Source organism: Telmatherina bonti (genome assembly GCF_933228915.1).
Source record: "Telmatherina bonti genome assembly, chromosome: 8".
Classification (NCBI taxonomy): Eukaryota; Metazoa; Chordata; class Actinopteri; order Atheriniformes; family Telmatherinidae; genus Telmatherina; species Telmatherina bonti.
Window position 1 is genome coordinate 30,146,835 of NC_136626.1, and position 23,499 is coordinate 30,170,333.

The following is a 23,499-nucleotide window of genomic DNA, read 5'->3' on the forward strand; positions in this document are numbered from 1 at the left end:
CTTGTTCAGGGTGTTCGTGCAGCCACACTGTTTTCACCACTGGCTGTTGAGTCCTTGTTTGTCTGGGACGAGCCACTTATAAGAGTCTCTCTGAGCTTCAGGAGCACACACAGACATGCTGTTCTTCTGAAGAGCAGCTCTCAGGTACACACCGCATCCACCTTTAAAATAGACCCAAAAGATAAAGATGAACATATTTTGTTTGTTTTATTCAAACATTTCTCTGCACTGGGATCAGGGCTTCCAGCTGTCGCTGGCAGATGGCTTTCTGGTGTTCAAGAGTTATAATTGTACCCTGTGGTCAGATAAAAGATACAACGATGGAGTCTGGCACTATCTCTCTGCAGAGTGGATGCCAACTGGGTAAGCTGTGCCAACTTCTGTTGTAAAAACGTGACTTTAATTGCAAATTAAATTTGAAAAAAAATTGCACATCGTTGATCCTGGCGTGATTTTTTCAGAATGGAGCTCAGCATTGATAATGTGAATGTGATTCTGGGGCAAGCATCCCTCATCAGGCAAGAAGAAGGAAAATTCATAGTCTGCATTGCCAACATTTATGCAAGGAGGTTGGACCACATCAGAAATAAACACTGTTTGAATTCCAAAACACAATGTGTTTGTCTCTCTTTGTAATCATATTGTATTTTCCATAACGTCTTATCTCACACAGGCCTGACCATGTGTTAGCCCCTGTCGATCTTAGTGTGTTATCACCGACAGCAGACATCTTCCCTGGTCAGTGCACACTTCCTCCTCCCTCACATGAAGAGCTTTTAGCAGAATCTGGGCCAAAGAAGCCACAGAAACACAAACCTGTAAGCACATCAAGTCATTATTTCCTCCTCTCTTCCGTTTGCTGCTCTCCCATTGATTTTTATAAAAGATCTCTACAATAGTCATCTATCTGTTTCAGGTTCAGACTCCAGCAGGAAGCCAGTGTAGACGCCAGCAAACCCAGCATGAATACCAGTTCTCTGAAGCAAACAGCTGGCTCAGTTACACTTTGCCTCAACAGGAACTTGATTACAGGTACAGAACCAAAATAACCCACTGTCACGACGACAGAGTTGTGGAAATTTCAACATTGTTTTTACTTGTGTTGTCAACTGATCTATTCATAGACACATTTCTGAAAGGATGTCACTTTTAGCATGTTTTTGTGTCTTTCAGGCCTCACTTCTCTCTTCACATCAAGACCAAGACATCCAAAGGGCTGATTCTCCATGTGGCGGGAAGAGGAGTTGTTCCCTTGCTAGCTCTGTACATGGCTAACGGCAAGATCAAGATGTCACTGGGTCTCAACAGAACCATTCAGCATAAGCAGAAGAGCAATGATGGGAATTGGCACAAAGTAAAGAAATGTTTGCTAAGCGTACGCCTGCTTTACACACTCTTGTTATAAATGCCAAACACTCACTGTAACTGTAAGTTATAAAGGGATAGAATAAACTAATTTATACAGTAACTTATCTAACATCAGGTCCACAATTACAATTTCACACAAGTGAAATGAAAAGCAGACTTCTCCTTTCTGGCACACCCGATTTCCATGTGACAGCTGCTGAAAAATATCCAGATCAACCAACAAATCACAAAATAGGTTAAAAAATCTAAACTTTTGAAGCAGTTCATGTTCATAACAGTCAAAGACAGTCACAATAGGCCACGTGTCTCTGGATGTTGCTGAGATTCGTCCTTCATTAGTCTGTGTGTGCATTTGATTCGCATTTGGAAGCAGATTTTCTGAGTTCCTAGCTGGAAATGCAACAAGAATTCCCTTTGAAGCCGGATATGCAACTTCAAAGTTGTGAGAGACTTACCAGCTCTGACTTCACCCATTTCACCAATATCCAGATCAGACTTCCAACCTTTGAGTCAAATTGAATGCACCATGTGCTCCTGGTATCTAACGGTATCGTCTGTTGGTACTGGAATGACTGATTCCTTTGCCCAAAATGACCAATTTTCATAACCACTTATATTTGTATATTTTTTTTAGTTAGCTGCTTCTCGTACAACTTTATGACTCATCTATTCAGAAATTCAGCTGACATGAAGTAGTTCCCGTGCAATGTGGGGCGGGTATAGCGTCGATCCCACACTGCACGGGTACACCTTGGACAAGTCACTGGTCCATTGCAGGGCCAATTCATGGAGACAACACCTCATGCTCGCTTCTTGGGAGAATTTAGAGAATATTTACCTCACGTGCATGTTTTTATTTTACTACTAAAAGAAGTCAGGGAATCTGGAGAGAACATGCAAACAGCATATAGAAAGGCCTCAGCCCAGTTTTGAATAAAAAAGCCCCACAAAGCTTCTTTCTCTGAGGCACCAGCAACCACACCACCATGCAGCCAATAATAATTCAGGAATGAACATTTCAGAATGATTTCTTTCCAACTAAAACTAACAGACAAAGCGCTTTATAATCTGTCTCACAAATGAATGAATGCCATCTGTGTGTACGTGTGTGTAGGTGGAGCTCAGCATTGAAAAAAGGACTTTTCACCTGCTTGTCGATGGGATCCGTGTGACAGATGGTCGCTTACCAAACGATGAGGGATCATCGTTAGACTTTCACAACCCCGTTTATCTGGGCAGTGATCCAGAAAGGAGTCTCACAAAAGTCTGTCAAATTTAAGCTTATCCAGTATATTTTATCATCCTGTGTTGTTTTTATTTATCATTCGATCATTTTGACTTTTTCCTCTTGACTTCAGGAACACAACATTCCCACAAACAGTCTAATCGGATGCATTCGGGACTTCAAAATGAACGACATCGCTGTTAGTGAACCGGATTCCAGACACAAAACCTTACCCTGCTTCGATGGACGCACAGAGATAGGGACATACTTCAGCGGAGGTCATGTGGTTTCAGGTTAGTCATATTATTTAGTGGCTACTGAAGTGCTGATTTATTTATATTAAAAAGAAAAAACTTTTTTGATCAAAAATAATTCTCTTCCAGATGATTTCTTCACTGTTGGTTCTCACTTTGAGTTGTCCTTTGAGCTCCGTCCTCAACATCTGATTGGTCTCCTCTTCCATTTACAAAGTGACAAGACCAGCCTTAATGTGTACTTAATGGAAAACAAGGTGGAATCATTCATGAAGTCTTAGTCATTTAATTGGGCAGCAATTTTAAAAGAACACAGTGTGAAGCAACTAAACACGGAGTTTTATTTTACCAGGTGGGTGTCAAAATGAATGATGGTGAAGATGCTGTCAGTGTTACGGTGAAGTCTCGCAAAAACCTGTGTGATGGCAAATTTCATGTGGTTCGTGGTAAGACTTCTCATATAAGACTCTTATTTCTACACAAACAGCTCACACTCACATTTTAAAATCTGATCATCATCCGATTACAGTGTCCAAAGAGCACGCTGTGATCAAACTAGCGGTCGACTCCACATCTGAGCAGACTGAAGGCGCCTCTACATCCAGCTCAAACTCCACAGCAAGACATTCCCTCTACATCGGAGGTAAGCACGTATGCTGTCAATACACACTATCAATAATCAACTTTTGCCAAAAAGCCTGATCCAAATGTGTTTTTTCCCCCAATCAGGGACAGCAAATAGACACATATCCCCTGTGTCGTCACCATTTATAGGCTGCCTGAGAAATGTGAAGATTAACAGGAAGTCTGTTGCATTTGAGACGAATTCCAGGGTGGCTGGACCTGTTAGCATCAACGAATGCCCAGTCGAGTCGTGACATGTGACCCATATGACACACCAACCGTTTGAAAAAAGCAGACACACACAATGTTTAATTTTTTAGAATAAATGTTAAAGGAATATATTTGGATGAAGTTTTTGGTGCTCAAAATATTCATGTAGCTGTATTTTCAGAAAAAAAATCATACTCATTTATTTTAATAAAATTCATATTAACTACTTGTTTGAGTCTTTGAACATCTTTGTCTAAAATATTTTGCTTCTATCATTTTTTAAATGATAAATTTAAGGTCACAATGAATGATAAAAAAGTAAGAGTCTGATTATTATATCACCCACTGTTGATGCCTTTAATTTCAATGTAATACCTGATAAAAATATCCAACCTGGAAAAAGAGAAAATGGCCTGTTTCACTATTATTACTGAATAATTAACTCATTGCATCAGTCAGATATTAAATCAGTGATGTGAATCAGAAACTTAAGACATGAGGTGGAAGAAGTTTGCAGCCAGACAGGAGATATAATGCAAAACATGACTTGTGTGTTTGTTGGTGTAGCCCGGCAAAGGGTTTATTTCATCATATGTGCTGAACCTTTCAGTACCAATGTAACACGGTATCATCAATAGTACCAAAACGTAACTTCAGAAACTGCAGCAGGTTGATCTTTGTGTCATGATGTGACATTTTATGTGTTTTCTCAGTTTTAGTTCCCTGTTTAGTTCATTTTTGTGTTTTGTTGCATGTATTAATTTCCTGTTCATTAAGTTCACCTGGTCTCGTATAGTTAATTCACTACACCTGTTTCTTGCTTGGTTTCCCTTTATTTACAGCCCTTGGTTTCATTTCTGTTTGCTGGTTTGTTTTGTTGGACTTGATTACCTCCTGTTTATGCATTTCCTCACTTTTGTTTTTTGGGGATTAAAAATATCTTTTCTGCATTTCTGGCTCCCGTCTCCAGTATTTGGGTCCACACCTCTACGGCACGGTGACACCATGTCTACATGATCACTGGGATGTGAAACAAGATGAGCTTGTGCAGGTAGTTAAATTATTCAATGTAAATAAAAACTAGAAACACATTCAGAGAACACAGACCTCTGCCAAACAGATTGTCATCAATTATTCAAATAATAAATTTAAAAACAACTTTATGAAATGTCAAAAGCTTGCAAAAGTTCAAGTTTCTATTTGATACAATGCTTTAAATACCATGTCTAAACATTATTAAATAGCGACAGAAAATGGAAGAGAATAACATCACATCAGCTCTGTTAATGAAATACTGAAAGGACCTCTGAAACACTTTGCTGCAACATTTACAAATTAAAGTAATTTAACAATTAACTCGTTTTGGTGCCTTTTGTTTGTATTTATAAAAGAAATGTCTCTTTTTTTTCCCCTTTCTTTTCTGAACAGATTTTTTAATGTTTAAGCTCAAGTGAGGTCATATGGCTGTCCACAAATCCAAGTGTTACCTTATAATGTTATTTTGTTTACATGATAAAGGCACACAGACATATCAAGTCAAACTCCAAGAGACGGCATTTTATCAGTGGAGCATTTGATATTCAGGTCCATCTGCAATCCAGTTCAGCACACTGCTCGACATGCAGATTCACACGTCTGTTGTCGGCTTTAGGTCATCAGGGGAAAATGCCATGCTCGCCATTCAGCAGGCCCCATTTTAATCTGCTGCTCTACAATTGGCCATTAGATGGTGTGCTGCACTTCACATAATGTGACCTGCTTGTAACCCAATTTGCAGTCAGGAAGCAGGAACAGAATGAAGCTTCATGGAAAATTTGGGTCTTTCATATAAATTTGCCAGCTCAATTTAATCTCCAGTTCTCCAGTGGTCTGATGATTTCTGTTTTTAGGTGTCTACAGCTGTGGTAGTTTCACACACACGCGCACAAATAGTTGGATGAATGACATAAGTTCTGAACCAGCGGTAGAAACACCGGCACATGCACTTGAATTATTAAACAGTTCACACAAATACAGAAGCAAATGAAAGATTACTGACTGTAGAGGAAAGGAACTTTGATAAACATCACTTTGGTGAAGACCACAGCAAATAAAGCACTATTTTCACACTGAGTTGATCAATCATATTAGGTTGTTTATAAATGAAGGTCTGTCTTGCTAATACTGAACTGGAGCCTTTTTTTAAAATTTATTTAAGAACTGCTTAAATACTTGATGTTATAGATTCAGCAAATCAGTGGAAAAGAATTTAATTCAATTCAATTCAATTCAATTCAATTCAACTTTATTTATATAGCGTCAAATCACGGCAATGCCATCTCAAGATGCTTTTTTCTTTATTGTCCAAAGAAGAATGCTGCACAAGCTGATGGAGGATTCTTCACACCTTCTCCACAACACAGTGAAGAAACAACAAAGTGTGTTCAGTGAGAGGCTTCTTCAGGTCTGATGTAACACTGAAAGATACAAAAGATCATTCCTGCCAGCAGCCATCAGCCTCCGGAACAAGACCTCCTCAAATTAATTAATATCTACTACAATATTGAATTTCCCTTTGGGGATTAATAAAGTATTTTTCATTTCATTCATTTCATTTTATTCATTTCATTTTACAGACAGAAAAAATACATAATGAAAGCCAATTCATAAGGAAACCAACAGATTGAGTTGGAGGGTCCAACTCAATCTCCCATCCTGAGCAAGCACACTGGCGACAGTGGGAAGGAAAAAACTCCTTTTTAACAGGAAGGAAACCTTCGGCAGAACCCGGCTCAGGACAGGCAGCCATCTGCCTCTGCTGTGTGGGGGGAAGAGGACAGAAAGACAACAGACAACAAGAACTGCTACTCCAGGGAGATCTGCTGAGACAGGAGATGTTCATGTCTTCCAGAATGAAAGGTGTTCAGATGTTTTCACAAAATATTTTTTAAGTGGGTAAACTTAGACTCAGTGGTCACTTTATTGGTTGTAGATCATTAGTGTTCAGGTTTAACTTCAGGATTTATCTTCAGAACTGCTTTAATTCTTCATGACATGGAGTCAACAAGGTGTTGGAAACATTCCTGAGATTTTGCTCTGTATTGACATCACACAGTAGCTGCACATCCAAGATGAAAATCTCTCATTCCACCACATCCCACAGCTGCTCTGTTGGATGTAAATCTGGTGACTGCGGTGTCGTCATCATCACGTTGAAGAAAGCAAATGGAGATGATTTAAGCTTTATGACATGGTGCATCAACCTGCTGGAAGTATCCAGCAGAAGATGCTATATTGTGCTCATACAGGGAAACACTACTCAGGTAGACTGGGAAGGTAAAATTATGCTCTGTATGTTGCCTAAAGCGTGCCATGAAAACATGCCCCACATCAATACACCACCAGCCTGAGACATTGATCCAAGTCAGGATGGATCCATGTTGTTTCCGCTCAGTTCTGACCCAACCGTCTGAATGTCAAAAGTGGACTTAGCAGTTTTCCTTTGCTCCCAGTATTTTGGTTTTGGTGTTTTTTTTAATTGTATATATTTATGCATATTGAGCGAGGTTTTAGTTTAGGGGCAAGGCAGATGAAGGCGTCAGTACCAGGCACTACAGGGAGGACATGCCCGCCCTTCCTCACCTGCAGCAGATCTCCACCCAAGGCTGGCTGTACCTTTAGCTTTGTTTTTTAAAACCCACTTTTTACAAAGGATGGTCTTAATGGGGAGGACGATTTTTAAACTAGTTACTTAAAAAACAAAACAAAAAACAAACAAACAAACAAAAAAAACCCCTCCATTTCCTTGACTTTGGCATTTTTTTCCCATTAGTAGCAGTTTTGGCCTGGAATCAAAAGAACCCCGCGTGACATGAACATAGCAGATCAAGTGGAGCTTCGTCAGCGGAGGTGACAGTCTTCGGATTGACAGGAGTGGCACCTGGTGTGTTCTTCTGCTGCTGCAGACCATCTGCTTCAAGGTTAGACGTGTGTTCAGGGATGATATTTTGGTTGGAAACTGTTCTTATTTGACTTTCTGTTGTTGCATGTCTATCATCTCCAACCACCCTGTCATCTACAAAACATTTTGGTCCAAACAACTGCTGCTTGCTGGAAATTTTTTATTTTCAGACCGTTCTCTCCGAACCCTAAAGATGTGAAAATCCCAGCAGATCAGCTTCTAAATCTCCTTTCTTCCTCATGCCAGCAAAGCACCGAATTGCTGGTGTGTGACTGGCTGATTTGCCATTTACCTAATAAAATGGCTAGTGAATATAAATGACTCATTTTAAAATGACAAAATAATAACTTTGTAGCATAGTTTTAAATAATTGCAGTAATAATGTGTAAAAGTAATACAACTGATTAATAGTACACTGGGGACAGGTTGTCAGTCCATCACAAGGTTTTTATAAAACAGAAACAAGAAAAAACATGCAGGAATAAACTGAATTGTTTTATTTAGACTGCAATAAAATACTCCAAATATTCCATAGGGGACCAAATCATTATAAATTGATATTTTTCTGTCTTGTAATTTCAAACTCTGTTTGTAGATATATCCATGTATCTTTTTATTTTCCAAAAAAAAAAAAAAAAAAATCTTTTTCTTCCAAATCTTTTTACATGGTTTGAGCAGTAGTCAACACAATGATGACAGTGTGATTTCAAAAATAAAAAGAATTAAAACTAGTTATCAGCTCATCATTAAAATAATTTAATCAGGGCGTTATTAACATAAAATATACAATATGCTTCTTATTTACTTGACAAAGCAAAACACATGAGGCGAAATGACTTCTGTTCAGGTCATGGTTCGCTGAATTTTACTCCAGAACAAAAAGGGATGGTGAATAATAAGATGAGGTCACTGACGGCTGAAGATGCGAAAAGGATATATACAGATATACAATTATAAACATTTAAAAGAAGATAGACGTACACTAAAAACCAAAAGCCCTGGTCCAGGGGCTAAAAGCCCATAACAAACTGGTTTCAGTGGAAATACAAATACTACATTTCAAAGCATCGTCAAGTAACTACTGATTAATGACATTTGTCTACACCGATTTTTCTTATAAAGTAGGTTAAGGCCACACTGTTTAGGAACGTATTTCTCATCTTGCTGGTCATCAATGTAGTTAATCTGATTATAAAAAAACAACCAAACAGGAAAACTAATAGTTAATGTAGCTCTTTATGGTACAGGCGCTGAACTGTCTGTGCAGGCAATGTGCATTAGTAAATATCTGGGAGCTGGCTGTATGTCCTGTCCCAGTATCCACCAGAAAAGAGCCAGTCTGAGGAGCGGGTGTGGGGGTTTTGCCCCTGTTGAAACCACCTGAGAAGACAGTGAAGATATGTAAGAGTCCAGAAAGACGATGAGACAAACACTTCAACAAATCAAAGCAAAAGAGGGAGGAAGAGAAGGCATGCTTTGTCTTAAAAATAGATCATTTCATGAATGTAGACAGATCCGGTTGTTTGCTTTGGGCTAACATTAACAGCAATTAGGCGGGTGAGGAAGGATTTGGTTGTTGTGGGCGGCGGTGGGGGGGGGGCAGAAGGAAGAAGGAAGAGCAGACTATCAGCCTCAGATTGGGGTTCTACCATCAGCAACTCTAATACATCTTAATAGAAAATGTGACACAGTTACAGATAGGATACGCATATAGAGGGTGTTCAGAAACACTGATGGTCACATGGTCATATCAAACACATCAAACAGCGAGCAGCTCTAACCTCGGGCCCAAGGGAGGATTCCTTAACATCAAAGTGAAGATGCAGCAGAGATACATGACAAGTGGAGATAAAGAGGAGTTAAATATGAACATTTCACAATAAAAAAAATAAAGGGTGTGAAACAGCAAAGATAAGTGTGACCAAACTGCTGCATTTAAGGCAGAAACATGTATAAACCATGGAGCAGGATTTAGGAATGCGAATAACATCACAGCGAGGGAGTTTGTAAGGAATTTAGCTCTGTCTTTGAACACATTGGCTGGCCTTAAAAAGAGAAAACTCACTTCGTCTTCCACTCTTCATCAGACTTGGAGCGATTTTTGCGAGCGGCCCTTTGTTTCTCCTCAAGCCTTTTCTTCTCCTCGCTGGCGAGGTCTGTTTGAAGACAACATGTTTGTGTGTCAGATTGCAGTGAAAGGATTCAGCTCAAGGTAACTACGGACGGTCATTACCGATGTCGCCGTTCTCCATGGCTCGTATATCTGGTCTGAGCCTGCAGTCCGTCTGGGGGATCACACCCTCCATCTCCTTACGCAGCTCGTTAAGCTGCATCGCAAAGGACGTGAAGCTGTACATCTGTTTTTAAAAGAATAATTTTGGATGTTTAAACATCACAATTCTCTTTAGGTTTGAGCTAATGAATGTTTGAGCATGCATTAGTCAGTGGGACCTGGGCAGAGTTGACTGGTCTGGGTGCAATTCTCCACAGCAGCTGGCTGCCAGGAATCACCTCCACAGTGTCTGCAGCTTGTGAGGGAACCTCCTCCTGATCCACACTGCAACCCTGAACAGGCATCAGAAATGCAGCACTGACAACCGCCTTCTCAGCATGATGCAAAATGCGAATGTTTGCCAAGACTGGATATTATTATCTCATTACCCCTCTGCCACGTTCTCAATAAATCACATTATTCTCATGATTTGTAAACTACAAACCAGCAGGACCCGCTGGCGTTGAGTAATTCATACCGCTTTGCTTGCCTTCTTCTCCTCTGCCGCTTTTTTGTCGTTTTTCTTGTGGGCGTCAAAAGCAGCCGGGTCCACAACATATAGGCACTCGGTCCACTTCCCGTAGAGCGCACACAGCTTCTTTTTGCTGAGAACACACACAAAATGTCCTTAGGCACAAATACTAGTGATGACTTCAGTCAGTTTTGGAGCTTCAAAAGATAAAAATCAACAAAGCTTCACGAATCCATACGAGCGCTTTCATGTGTGCAGCATTTCTGGAAATGCCAACCCGATCATTCAGGTTTAAGAAAGAAGGAAAAAGAAGAAAAACTTTTTCTTCTGCGTAACTATTGTATGTTGTGTGTCTGCTCATGTATTTTTAGCCTTGCTCTTGTGGTTGAACACTGTGGTAGAGTCCACTCATTCACGTTGAGTCACTGGCTGTTTGTGCCCTCCTCTATGATTGAACCATCTGCTCCTCTTTGTTCCTGCAGTTTTCTGTTTGTGTATTTCTTTTTTTTATTTTTTTATTTTGCACCAGTTCACACATCCCACAAGAGCTATTCATTGGTGTAAGGTTTTATAAAGTGTGTCAATAGCTCCTCAGCCAGGTAGGGGTAAGTGTCGAGAGAGGACTGTTGAAATTTTGATTTATCTTACGAAAGATTACACCAAAAAGAAAAAAAATTAAAGTTAGTGGAGAGAGTTGGTACAAATCCAGATTACTGTATTAAACTTGCTTCTTAATGACATAAGTTTTGATTTAGAAATTAAGCTTAAATTGCTTTAATTTCTTAAACTTTGGCCAGATTTTCTGACGAAACTCCTGAAAAGTTAAAATAAATGAAGAATTGCTCCACAATCACAATATTTGTATGTGTATCCTCAGTATCTATAGACATCTAGGACCTGAGAGAATCTATTCCCAGTGATAAAAGTACCGTGTCTGTTGATAAACCGGATTACATTGCTGTAGAAAATGGGAGTAGATGTGAAATTTCCATCAACATCCATATTTTAACCTCCTGTTTGACAGATTAATAAACTATGCACTTTGAAATCTATTCAGTCATCAATAATCCAGCGTGTAGTGTGAATTCTATATCACATATCTAGCATGATTTTTTTCCAGGCTTATACTAAGATTCACTTCACAAGGCTTTGTGATGGTGTTCTACCTCTTATCGAGGATGTAACCTTCAACTTTGTGGAGTTCTTTTCCAAACAGTCCACATGGCTTGAAATTCAGACAACATTTTTCACCAGTTCTGTGAAAAAAAAGGAAGAAAAAAAACTTTGAAATGACACTTTCGCTTTGAGCTTGCTGAATCATATGAACTTCTTCATTTATTCTGTCCATTTTCCAACTCAGTGATCACATTTCCTCTAAATATCAGCTGTGGCAGGCTTGTAACACATGTCAAGTACCCATATTTTTGATCCATGAGATCAGTAGGAGAGTTTAAAAATACCCACATTAATGGAAGTCAAAGAAAATTAATGAGTTTTATGTGGTGTCGTGATGGACTGAAAAAAGAGAATTTGCTGTTAGAAGTGGAGTGTTTGTGGAACATATCAGTCACGACTCAAACCAGGATAAAACCCATGATAAACATGTAAGATGTTTATACATTATTCCTTTTTTCAGATTACCTTGCTATTGATTGTTCATTTTAATCTCTAAATAGAAAAACCGCTTAGAAAACGTCCCATGAAATCTAATGACAGTGATTCATATTTAATATTGAAGACGATGCCTCTCTCCACAACAACTATCAAATATGCATCACAGCTCCTCAGTTTGTCGTCTCTGATTTGATTTTAATGTGATCTGGCATGATGACAAATAATTAATTCAGTTCTTTAAAGCAAGAAGATATTTTCCATTTGAACCTGACACAGTCCAGGCGTATACAGTAACAACAGGTACTTTGTCATTATTTATCTTTTAAGTGATATGGTCACTCCTATAATATTAAGCTGTAGACTGTTTCGTCCTTTTACCTGTGGTTGATTAATTCCACATTTCCATACTGCTCAATCCACAGCTGACCAACAATGATATTGTGAACACAACATATAGGATTTGTCCATGTGTACGCCTCGTTGTACCTGCAGGAAAAAAAATAATTAACTTGGGAGAATGTTGTTCAGATTCAGGGATAAAATTAGATCAAATCTGCAGATCATTTGCACAGACTGCACACATGTTACTGCAGCTCAGTGAGGTAATACATGACCTTCTGAAAACGATTTGATAGTTTTGTGCAGCAAGAACTCAGATTAAAACAAACATCAACAGCTTAAACAGTTTGTTTAAACAGCTAATATCTAAACACATAAAAGAACAAATTCATAATCTAATCTTGTCTGTATTTTTGCTGTTGATTTTTGAGCAGGAAAATGTTAATTCTTTACAGGAATATAAAGACTCACATGCACAAACATACACACACACACACACACACATGGCATGGCAGCACAACATGAGAGGGGAAAATGAACACGTAAAAAAAACACGTAAGCTTTTACATTACAGCTTATTCACACGGCCGCTGTTTAAGAATGGTGCTTCCTCCTTGAGGTGCTTACTTGGGCAGCTCCAGTGTTATGGTGCCTTTTGGTTCAGCTTCTACGCTCTTTCCCCAGAACTTAAGTTTGGGGTAGATCGATCCATGAAACACAAAGTCTTGCTTCATGCCCTCAGCATGGAAGGCGCTGACTGGAGGGTGGTGGCTCACCTGCTCTGATATGAGCTTGAACCCGAGATCCTCTCTAAGGAAAGGATAAAATAAAAATGAATAAATTGATGGACCAACACACAGAAGTTAGTGTGTTTGATAAGCTAAACTTTGGAAAATCACTGGTAAATAAAATCCCAAAATCAAAATAACTTTGTATGGTATGGAAAATGGAAGTTTAAATAGTCATTTACAGCATTAAAATGATTTTTTTTTTTTTTTTTAAATTAAGGGCATCTGAAAATGAAAGTTGGGACAAATTTTTAACATTTTGCTTAAAATAACAGTATATATAGCCTTAATCAGATATTTCTGCCCCAAAACAGCTCTAATCAGACTAAAATACTAAGTAGGACCCTCAAGCTCCAGGCTCCTGGGAGAGGACTACATCCATCCACTTTCCCAACCACTTAGTCCAATTCAGGTTTGCTGGAAGCTGGAGCCCATCACTGTGCAAGAGACAGGGTACACCCTGGACAGGTCTGGTTTTTCAAACTCTTCAAACTTTTCTTATTTAGGTTTGTTTATATATAACTGCTGACTTCAAGCAAAAAGCAGGTGAACACAACACCAACGGTCATATTTGCAAATTTTTTGACACTTTAAAACTTAACAAATATCCACAAGTTTCTACAATTTGTATAAAACAATGACTAATCCTGCTTACCTGACCAGTTCATACGTTTCTCCAAGCAGTGGGTTGAATGGTTTACCTGTCCGCTCCCACTGGGAAGCCACAGCGGAAACAGCAAATGCAGCCACACACTGCCAGCAGTTGACAGGAAACAAAACACACACACACCAAATCAAACACACTAAACTTTCAAAAGCAAAGCTGAATTCTGTCAGACTGCACAAGATGGGGCCACTTCAGTGAGTAATGTCACAAAGCTTTCTACCTTCATTCTCTCAATGGAATCTGAGGAAGCATTGGCCTGGTGGATGAGGTACGTGTGCTCCATGTATTCTGTCAGCCGCTGCAAAAAGCTGAGCGGCTCATTGAAAATCACTGGCATTGTGATCTTAGAAAGCTCCTAAAAGAGATGTGAGGGAGGGAAATGAGGAACAAGGTTTCAGCACAAAGACAAATACATTTTGTAAAGAAATATGCTTACTGGTGACAAGGCTGAAGTTATTGGTGGTTGAATTTTGCGTTCTAATTTGCGTTTTGCTCTGGACAAAAGCTTAATCATACTGTAGACCCTCTGGTAGCCAAAGGCCAGTAAACATAATCTTAAAACACAAGATCAATAGGATTCCTAAAGTTTTTTTCTTTCTTCATGCCATGTCATGATTACGCTTTCCAATCATTATGCAAATATTGTGTTATTTATGAGCTCTGTGGGATACATTCTGAGCTAAATGCTAATGCTAACGCTAACATGACAGAAAAGTTTATATTATCAATGCAGGTTGAAAAGCTGCAAACTTTGTATGTTTGCAATTTAAATTCTGTAGTAATTTACAATTCATGGAGACTGATATACAAAATTATTGATACTTGAATTGATATAGAGAATATGCTAGCAAAAAGCTGCTGATTATTAAGCTAGTTATCGAGCAGTTAGCATTGATTGATACATGAATGTAAGTCAAAATATTATTTTTACCTTCTTTTTTAGTCTCAACCACCTGAGATAATAATTTTTCTGTATAGTTGGACTGTGGTTAATTATTCTAACCTGCTTTTGGCTAACTCGGCTAACCATACCACTGTTACACCATTCCTTGAGATTCTCAAGGTTTTTTTTCCTACATTTTCAATCAATACATTGTTATAAAAATATTAATAAATCCTTCACGTTGTTTCAGGAGGGTGTAATGACTTAATTTTCAGTTGCAAACGAGAGTCAAATTGAAGTACCAATGTACAACAAAGGTATCTTTTCTAGTCTAATTGTGATCTAATTGAAACAAATCCATTATATGATCCACATCACTCCAATTTAAACGATTTCATAAAATAATTCATTATTGCCTCACCAAGGGAATCAGCACAATGCACTGAATCTTCATTTTAATTTAATCCTCTGTCCTCCACATGCACAGGGCAGCTGGAGTCAGTGGAAGGAAAAAAAAAAAGGAAAGGAAAAACTCCAGAATAACTGGAAGGGCAATTATTGTTCTTGCTGGTTAGTTGGGGAGAAGTTAGGACAGATCTGATGTTGACAGCTGCCATTAACTTTGCTTAGTATTTGGATATAAACAAAATTGTGGATATTAATAATCTTTGGACTACATGGTAAAGGATCCAGAAGAGATATGTTCATTCTGGCCAAGAATGTGAATCTTATACCTGCATCAGAGAAGTAAGAGGATCATGAAATCATTCGGATTGTTCCTCTTGCCACAGCTACTGTCTTTCATAATTTTAACATACATTTAAAAAGATGAAAGAACACGAAAGAAAAAAAAAAAAAACATATATATCTCAAAGCAGTCCACTGAATGCTACCTGAATGACAGGAACAATAAGACAACAGTGGAATATCATTCTCACCATGCCAATGCAGTTCCTCAGGATACTCCAGATGCTGAAGTCATTTCTTGAAAACATTGGTGCAGGTAAGCTCATCCTGAAATACATAATTATAGAACTTTTGTAAATGGCATCTAATAACTTATTTTGTTTTAGTGCTCTAAAATCCAGAAATATTATAATGTATTTTATAGGTCACGTACTATAATAATGAAGTTAGGGTGTCAAAATACACCTAAATCCTGTAAACCATACATACTGCTGAGGGATCAGCAAACATGGGATCACGCCGTTAACTGATTGATGCATTACACTGTGACCTTATCAATATTTAACAGTGTCGACACAGAGCTCAGCCCCGTCAATGCAACCCTTTCCTGAGCCTTTACCAGCCTGGCCGTCACTTTAAATTATTAACATGATGAAATAGAAAGACCGGAGGGAAGACGGGGAAAAAATAAAAACACTCAAAGTACTGAACTCTCAGCGCAGGTTGAGATATCTACAATAGCAGACTGATATGGGAAGGCAGGCTCTCTGCTGACTTACTTCGTCTCTAAACCAGAGATAAAAGGCACAGGAGGTGCGCGGCCAATTTAGGAAACTGTAGGGGCTTATTACGCTGCTGACCTATGCTTTGTTATCCCATTGGGTTGGGTCTCATCCCCGTCTCCATGGTGATCCTCCTGCAACATGCTGGTGGTGGGGCTACTGCAAGTGCTGCTTAGCATGACAGAGCCTTCGTCTTCCTCCTCGTCCTCGTCACAGGAATGGCTGGCAACTGTCTCAAAGCCGCTCAGTGAGAGCTCGGAGCCTGATTCTGACAGAGATGAATGCATGAGATAATTTAGCATGTTTGTAAGAATCATCTTTCAAAGAGGGTCACAACAAAAGCTGTTAATCAGTCAAAGAAGATACACCTTCAAGCCTGAAAGAAAAGCCAAGGCTGAAGTGAGTGTATGTTGTAAACGTGTCTCCAGTGGATATACTGGAATTAAACAAAACCCAAGATTATTCAGATAATCAGATTAACAGATTTATTTACATAATTTTTCTACTCGAAAATTGAATATTTGCCTAAAAATTGTTCAACTTAAAAGAAAGTCTTCTTTACAATAATTTTGTGAACAAAAACTAACAATGCAGACAAGTTTCTTTTTGTAATACAATAAGACTGTAATTTAAACCGTCTATAAGTCCTGTAAGGCCCTTTATGGGTCACTCATTCACATGTTTTTCAAACACAAATGTCACTGACTGGACAATCTACTCTCCCACCTGAGTCATGGACACGTCAACGTACAGAATGATTAATGTGGCAACACTTCGGCTGTGTAACAAACAGTTAAATGTCACTACACGTATGTTCTAATGGGTTTGATTCATATGACTGTTATTCACTTGTTTATTAGCTTAATTTTTGCTGGAAGATTTTAAATTGAGGACAAATCAGCTTTTCTTATTCTGTTTAGACTGTTTAAGTTATTATCATTTTTCAAGTTAAATAAAAAAACAAACAAAAAAACAAAAACAAAAAAGTAAACACTTACAGCATCACATAATATCCCAAATATTGTGACCGCTGTCTGTTAAGCATTAATATTAGTACTGGTCAGATAGCAACACTTAACGCAACACTTTAATTATTATAGTCTACTTTCACAAAAATAATTGCAATGATTTCTCATTTTTTGGTTCACTTATTGAATGAAAATAAAAATAAATGTAAAGATGATCTAAATATTTGCTGTAAAGAGACATTATGCACGGTTGCTGCTGTGGACAGACATAATATTCTACTCAGGTCTTTACTGCAGGACAGCTGAAGAAGCCTCTGGCTGAACACACTTTTATTTTTGCTCTGCTGCATAGCTGAATTGTTGTTTTTTGTTATTTTTCGTAGATTTAAAGCATTTTTCTTTACACAATCAGATCTACAGGCTACAGACTAATCCCCATTACAGTCAGCTTAAACTATTTAGTACCTTAGACCATCACCTTTCTGCTGCTAATCCTACAAATCGACTTGGCCAAATCGGCTATACCTTATTTATTCATTTATCTTTAAATCCAAAATGTTACCATACCAATACAGATTTGTTTTGGCTTTGCATGAAAGTCTGAACCACTAATGTTATGAAATACTATGAGATTCAATAGATCACAAACAAAAGGTTGAGCACATCGGAATAAACAGTTACCAGTAAGCTAAGGCAGAAAACGAAATGGCAAATGGTAGAAAACCTCAGTGAAAACAGCAGATGAATGGTGAATACAAATGATTCTTACAATTGTGCAAAACAATGCCAGGAATATGAAATGATTTCAGTCAAGTAATTATGTGTGTTATTAACAGGCCCCGTCAATGAACAACAAAAATGAAATGATTAAGTGAGATTAAATCAACTTAAATTTATTCTGTGCTTCATCAGTCTTTAATATCTACATGCTCTACAAAAATAAATGCAAATGTCTCATGCAAAGCTGCATTATCATTTAATTTAACTCAGCTCAGTGATGCATTCATGCTCACTTCCTCCCATTCATAAAAGTGGTCGTATAAGGCTTTAAACGGTGGAATTAAACATTAGAATGAACAACAGGTGCAACTATTTCAGTTTTGTAGCCACTTTTTAAAAAAAAAACAAAAAACATGGCACATCCGCCAGATGCATAATTTTGACACAACCAGGCAACACTTGAGGCTCAAGGAGCGGCAAACATACCAAAGGCATTCACTGGCAGGAAAAAGTATTCCAGTGTCCTACAGGTGAATGAAAGAGCAGCGAATCTCTGTCACAGAATCTCCTCAACGTCCCGAGTGTGTTTGATAACTTGTCAACTCACCAGACACAGCGTCGTGGAACTCATCCTCGCTGAGGGCACTCCGCGGTGAAGATCCCTTGACGATGGATTGCTCAAGTTCGTTGTGCTCTGTAGCGAGAGTCTGCAGCGCTTCAGAGAGGATCTTATTTTTCTCTACCTCCTGCTCCAATTTCAGACTGCGCACCTGAGCTCGTCACACACACACGCACACAAAAACACACAGAGACAAAAAAAAAAGGGACAGACTAATCACTCACGGAGAGATCAACATTAATTCTGTCCTGTGCATTCAGTAACCACAAACCAAAGATGCGCAAATGTTCATGAGACAACGCCAAATTGTATTCCACCTCTCATTTCAAACAAAATGTGACGGTCAGATGGGCTGTGATGGCAGAAGGTCGGCAAATAAACAGCATGTTGACTGACTGATCCTCCCCTCTGCTCTATCCCCTCATTATCGGACCCACAGAGAGAGACTGAGATGGAGCTGAGAGGGAAGAGCCATGTTTTTTTCTGTAATAGAGGACAGCTGCCTTGACGTTGCAGTCTCAAATGACCTGTCGGAGAACATGATTCCTGCAGAGGGGATCAAATGACAGGTAATGGACGCTGAATTAACCATTAGCTAAACCTTTTTATACTATATTATCGTTGGTAGTAGGAGCTTAATTTAGAGCTGTACCTTTTCTAAAAAAAATCTAATTTCAGTGCCTTAGTCCACTGTAACTTAGTATGTAGTCAGAAACAAAATGAATGTCAGCAGACGATAACCGGGAAGATAACAGTAACAAGCTGGAAAGGTGGTGGAACTGCTGCATAAAGACAGACTGCAGATCACTTTGCCATCATTACACTTTGAGGACTCTTTATGGAGGAAATCCTGGCATCAAGCTGCAACAGGCGTAGTGCTAAAAAGCTGAGCTGCAGGAGCTGGAAGTGATTCAGTATCATTTCATTGAGGGCGGGATTGAGCGCAGGCCTCGCTGCTCCATTCAGACTGAAAAAACCATCATATGCAAACGGCGCCACAGTACATTTTTGAATTCCTCCCATTGAAACCAGGCCTATTCATGGTGAGCTCTGAGATCCTGTGAGCCTTTTGTTCTGTGCGCTGCTGCTGCAAATCACAGTTCAAAAGGCTGCACAGCTGAGCAATGAAGGCTCAGCCCAGGTGTAAACACTGAAAGCGCTGGACTGGATATTGAACGCAGAAAGTGCAGTTTGACGCAGTCTCAGCTTTAGTCTCTTCTAGAGATCCCAGAGAAATTCAAACTAAAGCTGAATTAGAGACAATAACGCAGTTAATGTAAAAACAAATGCAGCAAGTTGATTTTAATAAAAACTGAGAATGTTAAGCAATGAAGGACTGAGTCTAAGCATCATTATGTACAGTAGGGGAGAATATGCATAGATTTCTACATCCAAGCAGCTCAAGTGTGCATTTATCACATCAGTGCATCTAAAGCAACAGCCGTCTGAAAAATCAGAGGTGTTGACGGTGAAGAATTCTCACTCTGGTTCATATCTGGTTCATATCGTGCAGAGAATTATCTCCACTGCAATACGAAACAACACAGACTAAAAATAAAAAATAAAAAAATAAAAAACTCTCAGATTTTCATTGCTGGCAAAAGCTGATTTCAGTCCATTTTACACTGAGCAAACCATCTATCTATCTATCTATCTATCTATTTATCTATTTATCTATCTATCTATCTATCTATCTAAGCTTACAGTGTATTACTGTTTGCTAAAAACTGCAGTCAGGTTTCCTCTGCTCCTTACTGCAGGGCTAACTGGTCACTGTGAATTTTCTTTAGTAGTGAGTGTGAGTAGTTTGTCTCTGTGTTGGCCCAATGATACACTGGTAACCTGACCAGGGTGCACCCTGCCTTATGGGCTGGGACAACCTGTCATGTAAAAGCAACATTAAGTAACAGAGTCTGAAACTGTGACTGTCTGAAAACGTCAGTTTGCTTATTGCCGCTGACTTCTCGCAAGTTGGACAACTCATTATAATCTGGGCATATCTGCCAATTATTTCCAATGTTGCAAAGAATTGCCAGTGCTTACTGGTGAATTTAGTCAGTCCCAGTGAATGTTGTGTCTTTATTTCTTATCATCTCAGGTATAAGTAAATAATATCCAGAATCTTGTTTTTATTGAAATAATTATTGTCTTCAGCAGCACAAACTCCAGGAAAACAACAACCATGTCACTGAAAAATGGGATTGAGGGGGAACTTCATTTTATTCATGTCACAGCAAATGCTGCAAACACATTCTTTGTGGATCTTTTATTCCACTCTGTGAAACAACCGAGCCCTCCTTATCAAAATCTGTGAGAAAAACCTGCCATTTTAAGAATCTACTGTGGCTTTTCGCTTGAGGGTTTTTTCATTTGTTGAAGTGAGGGGGGATATAGAAAAATGTGATATGCAGGGAGCAGAATGCGGAGTAAAAGGCCACCACCAGGATTATGTCAACAGTTGGTCTCTGGTGAGCCAGACAGCATATAAATGAGGAATATTACACTTTCAAAAAACACTAGCAATGTTTGTTAAAGAATTACAAATACAAACTTTTAATGTAGAGTCAAATATATCAACATAAAAACTTCTGTGTCTGTAACTTTCCCCCTTAAGTAACACTATGATCATTAATTTGCTTTAACAACGCATCTTTAAAAAACTGCATTTATTTCATGTTTTGCGATACTGTTTACATTGTCGACATGCTAATGAACAAAAACCATTCTTGTCAAATGAAACTTTCTTGTTAGACTGCATCTGGGAAGCTGTTCTCTCAAATCAGCTCACATCTACTGCAGCTTCACAGAGCTGCAAGTGAGATGTCTGCACCGTTTGTTTCACTTGCCATTCTTTCAACATCTGATTTTCCTGAGAAATTTACTATAAAAATATCAATTTTACGATTTAACATTCTAAATATGCTGCAATTGAGGATGGTGAATGTGGTCTAGCCTCACTGGGCGCTGATTGTCTGCAGACAACAGCTGAGTCTCAGTGTTGCTGGGCTTGAGGCCAGTGTAGTGAACTGGCTTCGACAACGGTTCCTCTGTGGCACTAATGTGATTTCACAACATGCTGCTTTCAGCTATCAACTAAATTAAAATGAGCTTGAAGTGTAAAAGGAACTCATAACTTCATGCACATCTACAAGCCACACAACACCACCTCCACAACTTAACACCACTTTTTTTTTTTTTTTTTTTAAAATAAATGGATCGACATGTTTGGAGGGTTTGATGTCCAATAAAGAGATGATATCAACTCTTTGTGGGGGATGAAATCAATGCACTAAATGCTTTCATTATAATCAAATCTCTTGAATCACACACAATACCAACCATCTCACAGCTTTAAATTACTACAGACCACCGAGCTAACGTCATAAGGTGGGAACTGTGTCAGCACATTCCCATGAAACGTAGTTGTTGTTACTTTCCAGTCTAAAGAAAAACACCCCAACACGACTAAAGGTCATAACAGACAAGGATCTTTTTGATTACAGCATTCATAGTTTAACTTTCAATTCACACACATCACAAAGAAACATTCAGTCTTCCTTTGTTCCATTTCTACAGAAACATTAAACATGAAACCATCATTTCTTCAGAGAAAAAGTCTTTGTTACTTATTTCACGGATACTAAAACAAACTGGAATGCTTTACGTGTCACAGAGAACCAATAAATGTCCTCAGGAATCAAATGGTTCAGATGTTGTCACATAATCATTCTGATGCAAGTAAACTTAGACTCAGTTGCCTCTGTATTCGTTATGTAATGCTAGTTTTTAGGTTGGATCCCCTTTAACTAAAAATCTGTCTTAATTCTTCAACAAGGTGTTGGAAACCATCTTCGGAGAATTTGCTCTATGATGACACGAAGCATCACACAGTTGCTGCGAGAATCTCCCGCTCAACCAAAATCTGCTTGGTTCTGGTCTCTGTGGAGTTCACTGGAGTACAGTGAACTCATCGTCATGTTGAAGAAAGCAGCTGGACATGATGTGAGCTTTGTGACATGGTGCATCGTCCTGCTGGAAGATGCTACACTGTGCTCATAAAGAGATGGACATGGTCAGCTGCAATACTCTGTGGAGTTTTAACCATGACATATTGGTACTAAGGGGCCCACAGTGTGCCAAGAAAATATCTCCCACACCATCACACCTCTGCCAACCTGAACCATCAATACACGGCAGGATGGATCCATGCTGTTTACACCATACTGTTTCTACCATCTGAATGTGGAGCTGAAAAGGAAACTCATCAGCCCTGACAAGGCTGCTGTTGCAGATATGCTTAAAGGCTGGATGTGTTGTGTGTTCAGACATGATATTCTGCATATCTTGGTTAGAACCAATACTTATCTGTCTTCCAGTTGTCTTTCTATCATCTCCAATCAGTCTGTTTATTCTCCTCTGACCTCTGACATCAACAAGACATTTTGGTCCAGACAACTGCTGCCTACTGGATATTTTCTCTTCTTCAGACCTTCCTTGTAAACCCTACAGATGGCTGTGTGGGAAAATCCCAGCAGATCAGCAGTTTCTGAAATACTCACACCCACAACCATGCCACGAACAAAATCACTTAAATCTCAATTTTCCTTATTTCAGGTGCTCATCTTGGTGCTATGTCTACATGACTAAATACATTTAGTCACGTAAACTTGACTGACTGATTAGATATTTATGTTGTCGAGCAGTTAGAACAAGTGTACCTAATAAAATGACCACTAAATGTAAATCAAATCCAGTTTAAAAAAAAAACTAAAGATGCAGTTCATTATTTGTAAACTACATAAATAATAATAAAAAAACAAAACTAAATGGAGCCATCAGGAATTTAGATGAAAACACTTACCCCTTCTTGCTTGGAGAAGAGGCTGAGACATAAACTGAGACTGGAGGTGGTCTCACTGGACAACTCACAGATTTCCTGCATTTTTTGCAGAACAGCTGATGGAAATCCTGAAGGGATCAAATGCAAATGGATGAACAAAACAAAAAAAGGGACAAATGTCAAGTACAAATTTGTTTGTCTGTTCTCAGAAAAGCTACAAACACACT

At 38.8% G+C, this 23,499-nt stretch overlaps 1 protein-coding gene across 1 annotated transcript in view; it reads right to left on the reverse strand.

The window, feature by feature from the left end:
• Positions 1-8,296: 8,296 nt before the first annotated feature.
• The window catches only part of osbpl1a (oxysterol binding protein-like 1A), a 33,086-nt gene continuing 17,883 nt past the window's right edge, over positions 8,297-23,499 (reverse strand). Inside the window, exons 15-29 of the mRNA XM_079244968.1 lie at positions 23,294-23,400; positions 18,421-18,583; positions 16,204-16,393; positions 15,595-15,670; positions 13,994-14,128; positions 13,762-13,859; positions 12,946-13,128; positions 12,358-12,465; positions 11,532-11,621; positions 10,372-10,498; positions 10,073-10,186; positions 9,855-9,978; positions 9,687-9,777; positions 9,403-9,423; positions 8,297-9,001 (exon numbers count right to left, since the gene is read on the reverse strand). Of these exons, the coding sequence (XP_079101094.1) occupies positions 8,899-9,001; positions 9,403-9,423; positions 9,687-9,777; positions 9,855-9,978; positions 10,073-10,186; positions 10,372-10,498; positions 11,532-11,621; positions 12,358-12,465; positions 12,946-13,128; positions 13,762-13,859; positions 13,994-14,128; positions 15,595-15,670; positions 16,204-16,393; positions 18,421-18,583; positions 23,294-23,400 (1,730 nt within the window). The 3' untranslated portion in view covers positions 8,297-8,898. The remainder of the gene's footprint in view (positions 9,002-9,402; positions 9,424-9,686; positions 9,778-9,854; positions 9,979-10,072; positions 10,187-10,371; positions 10,499-11,531; positions 11,622-12,357; positions 12,466-12,945; positions 13,129-13,761; positions 13,860-13,993; positions 14,129-15,594; positions 15,671-16,203; positions 16,394-18,420; positions 18,584-23,293; positions 23,401-23,499) is intronic.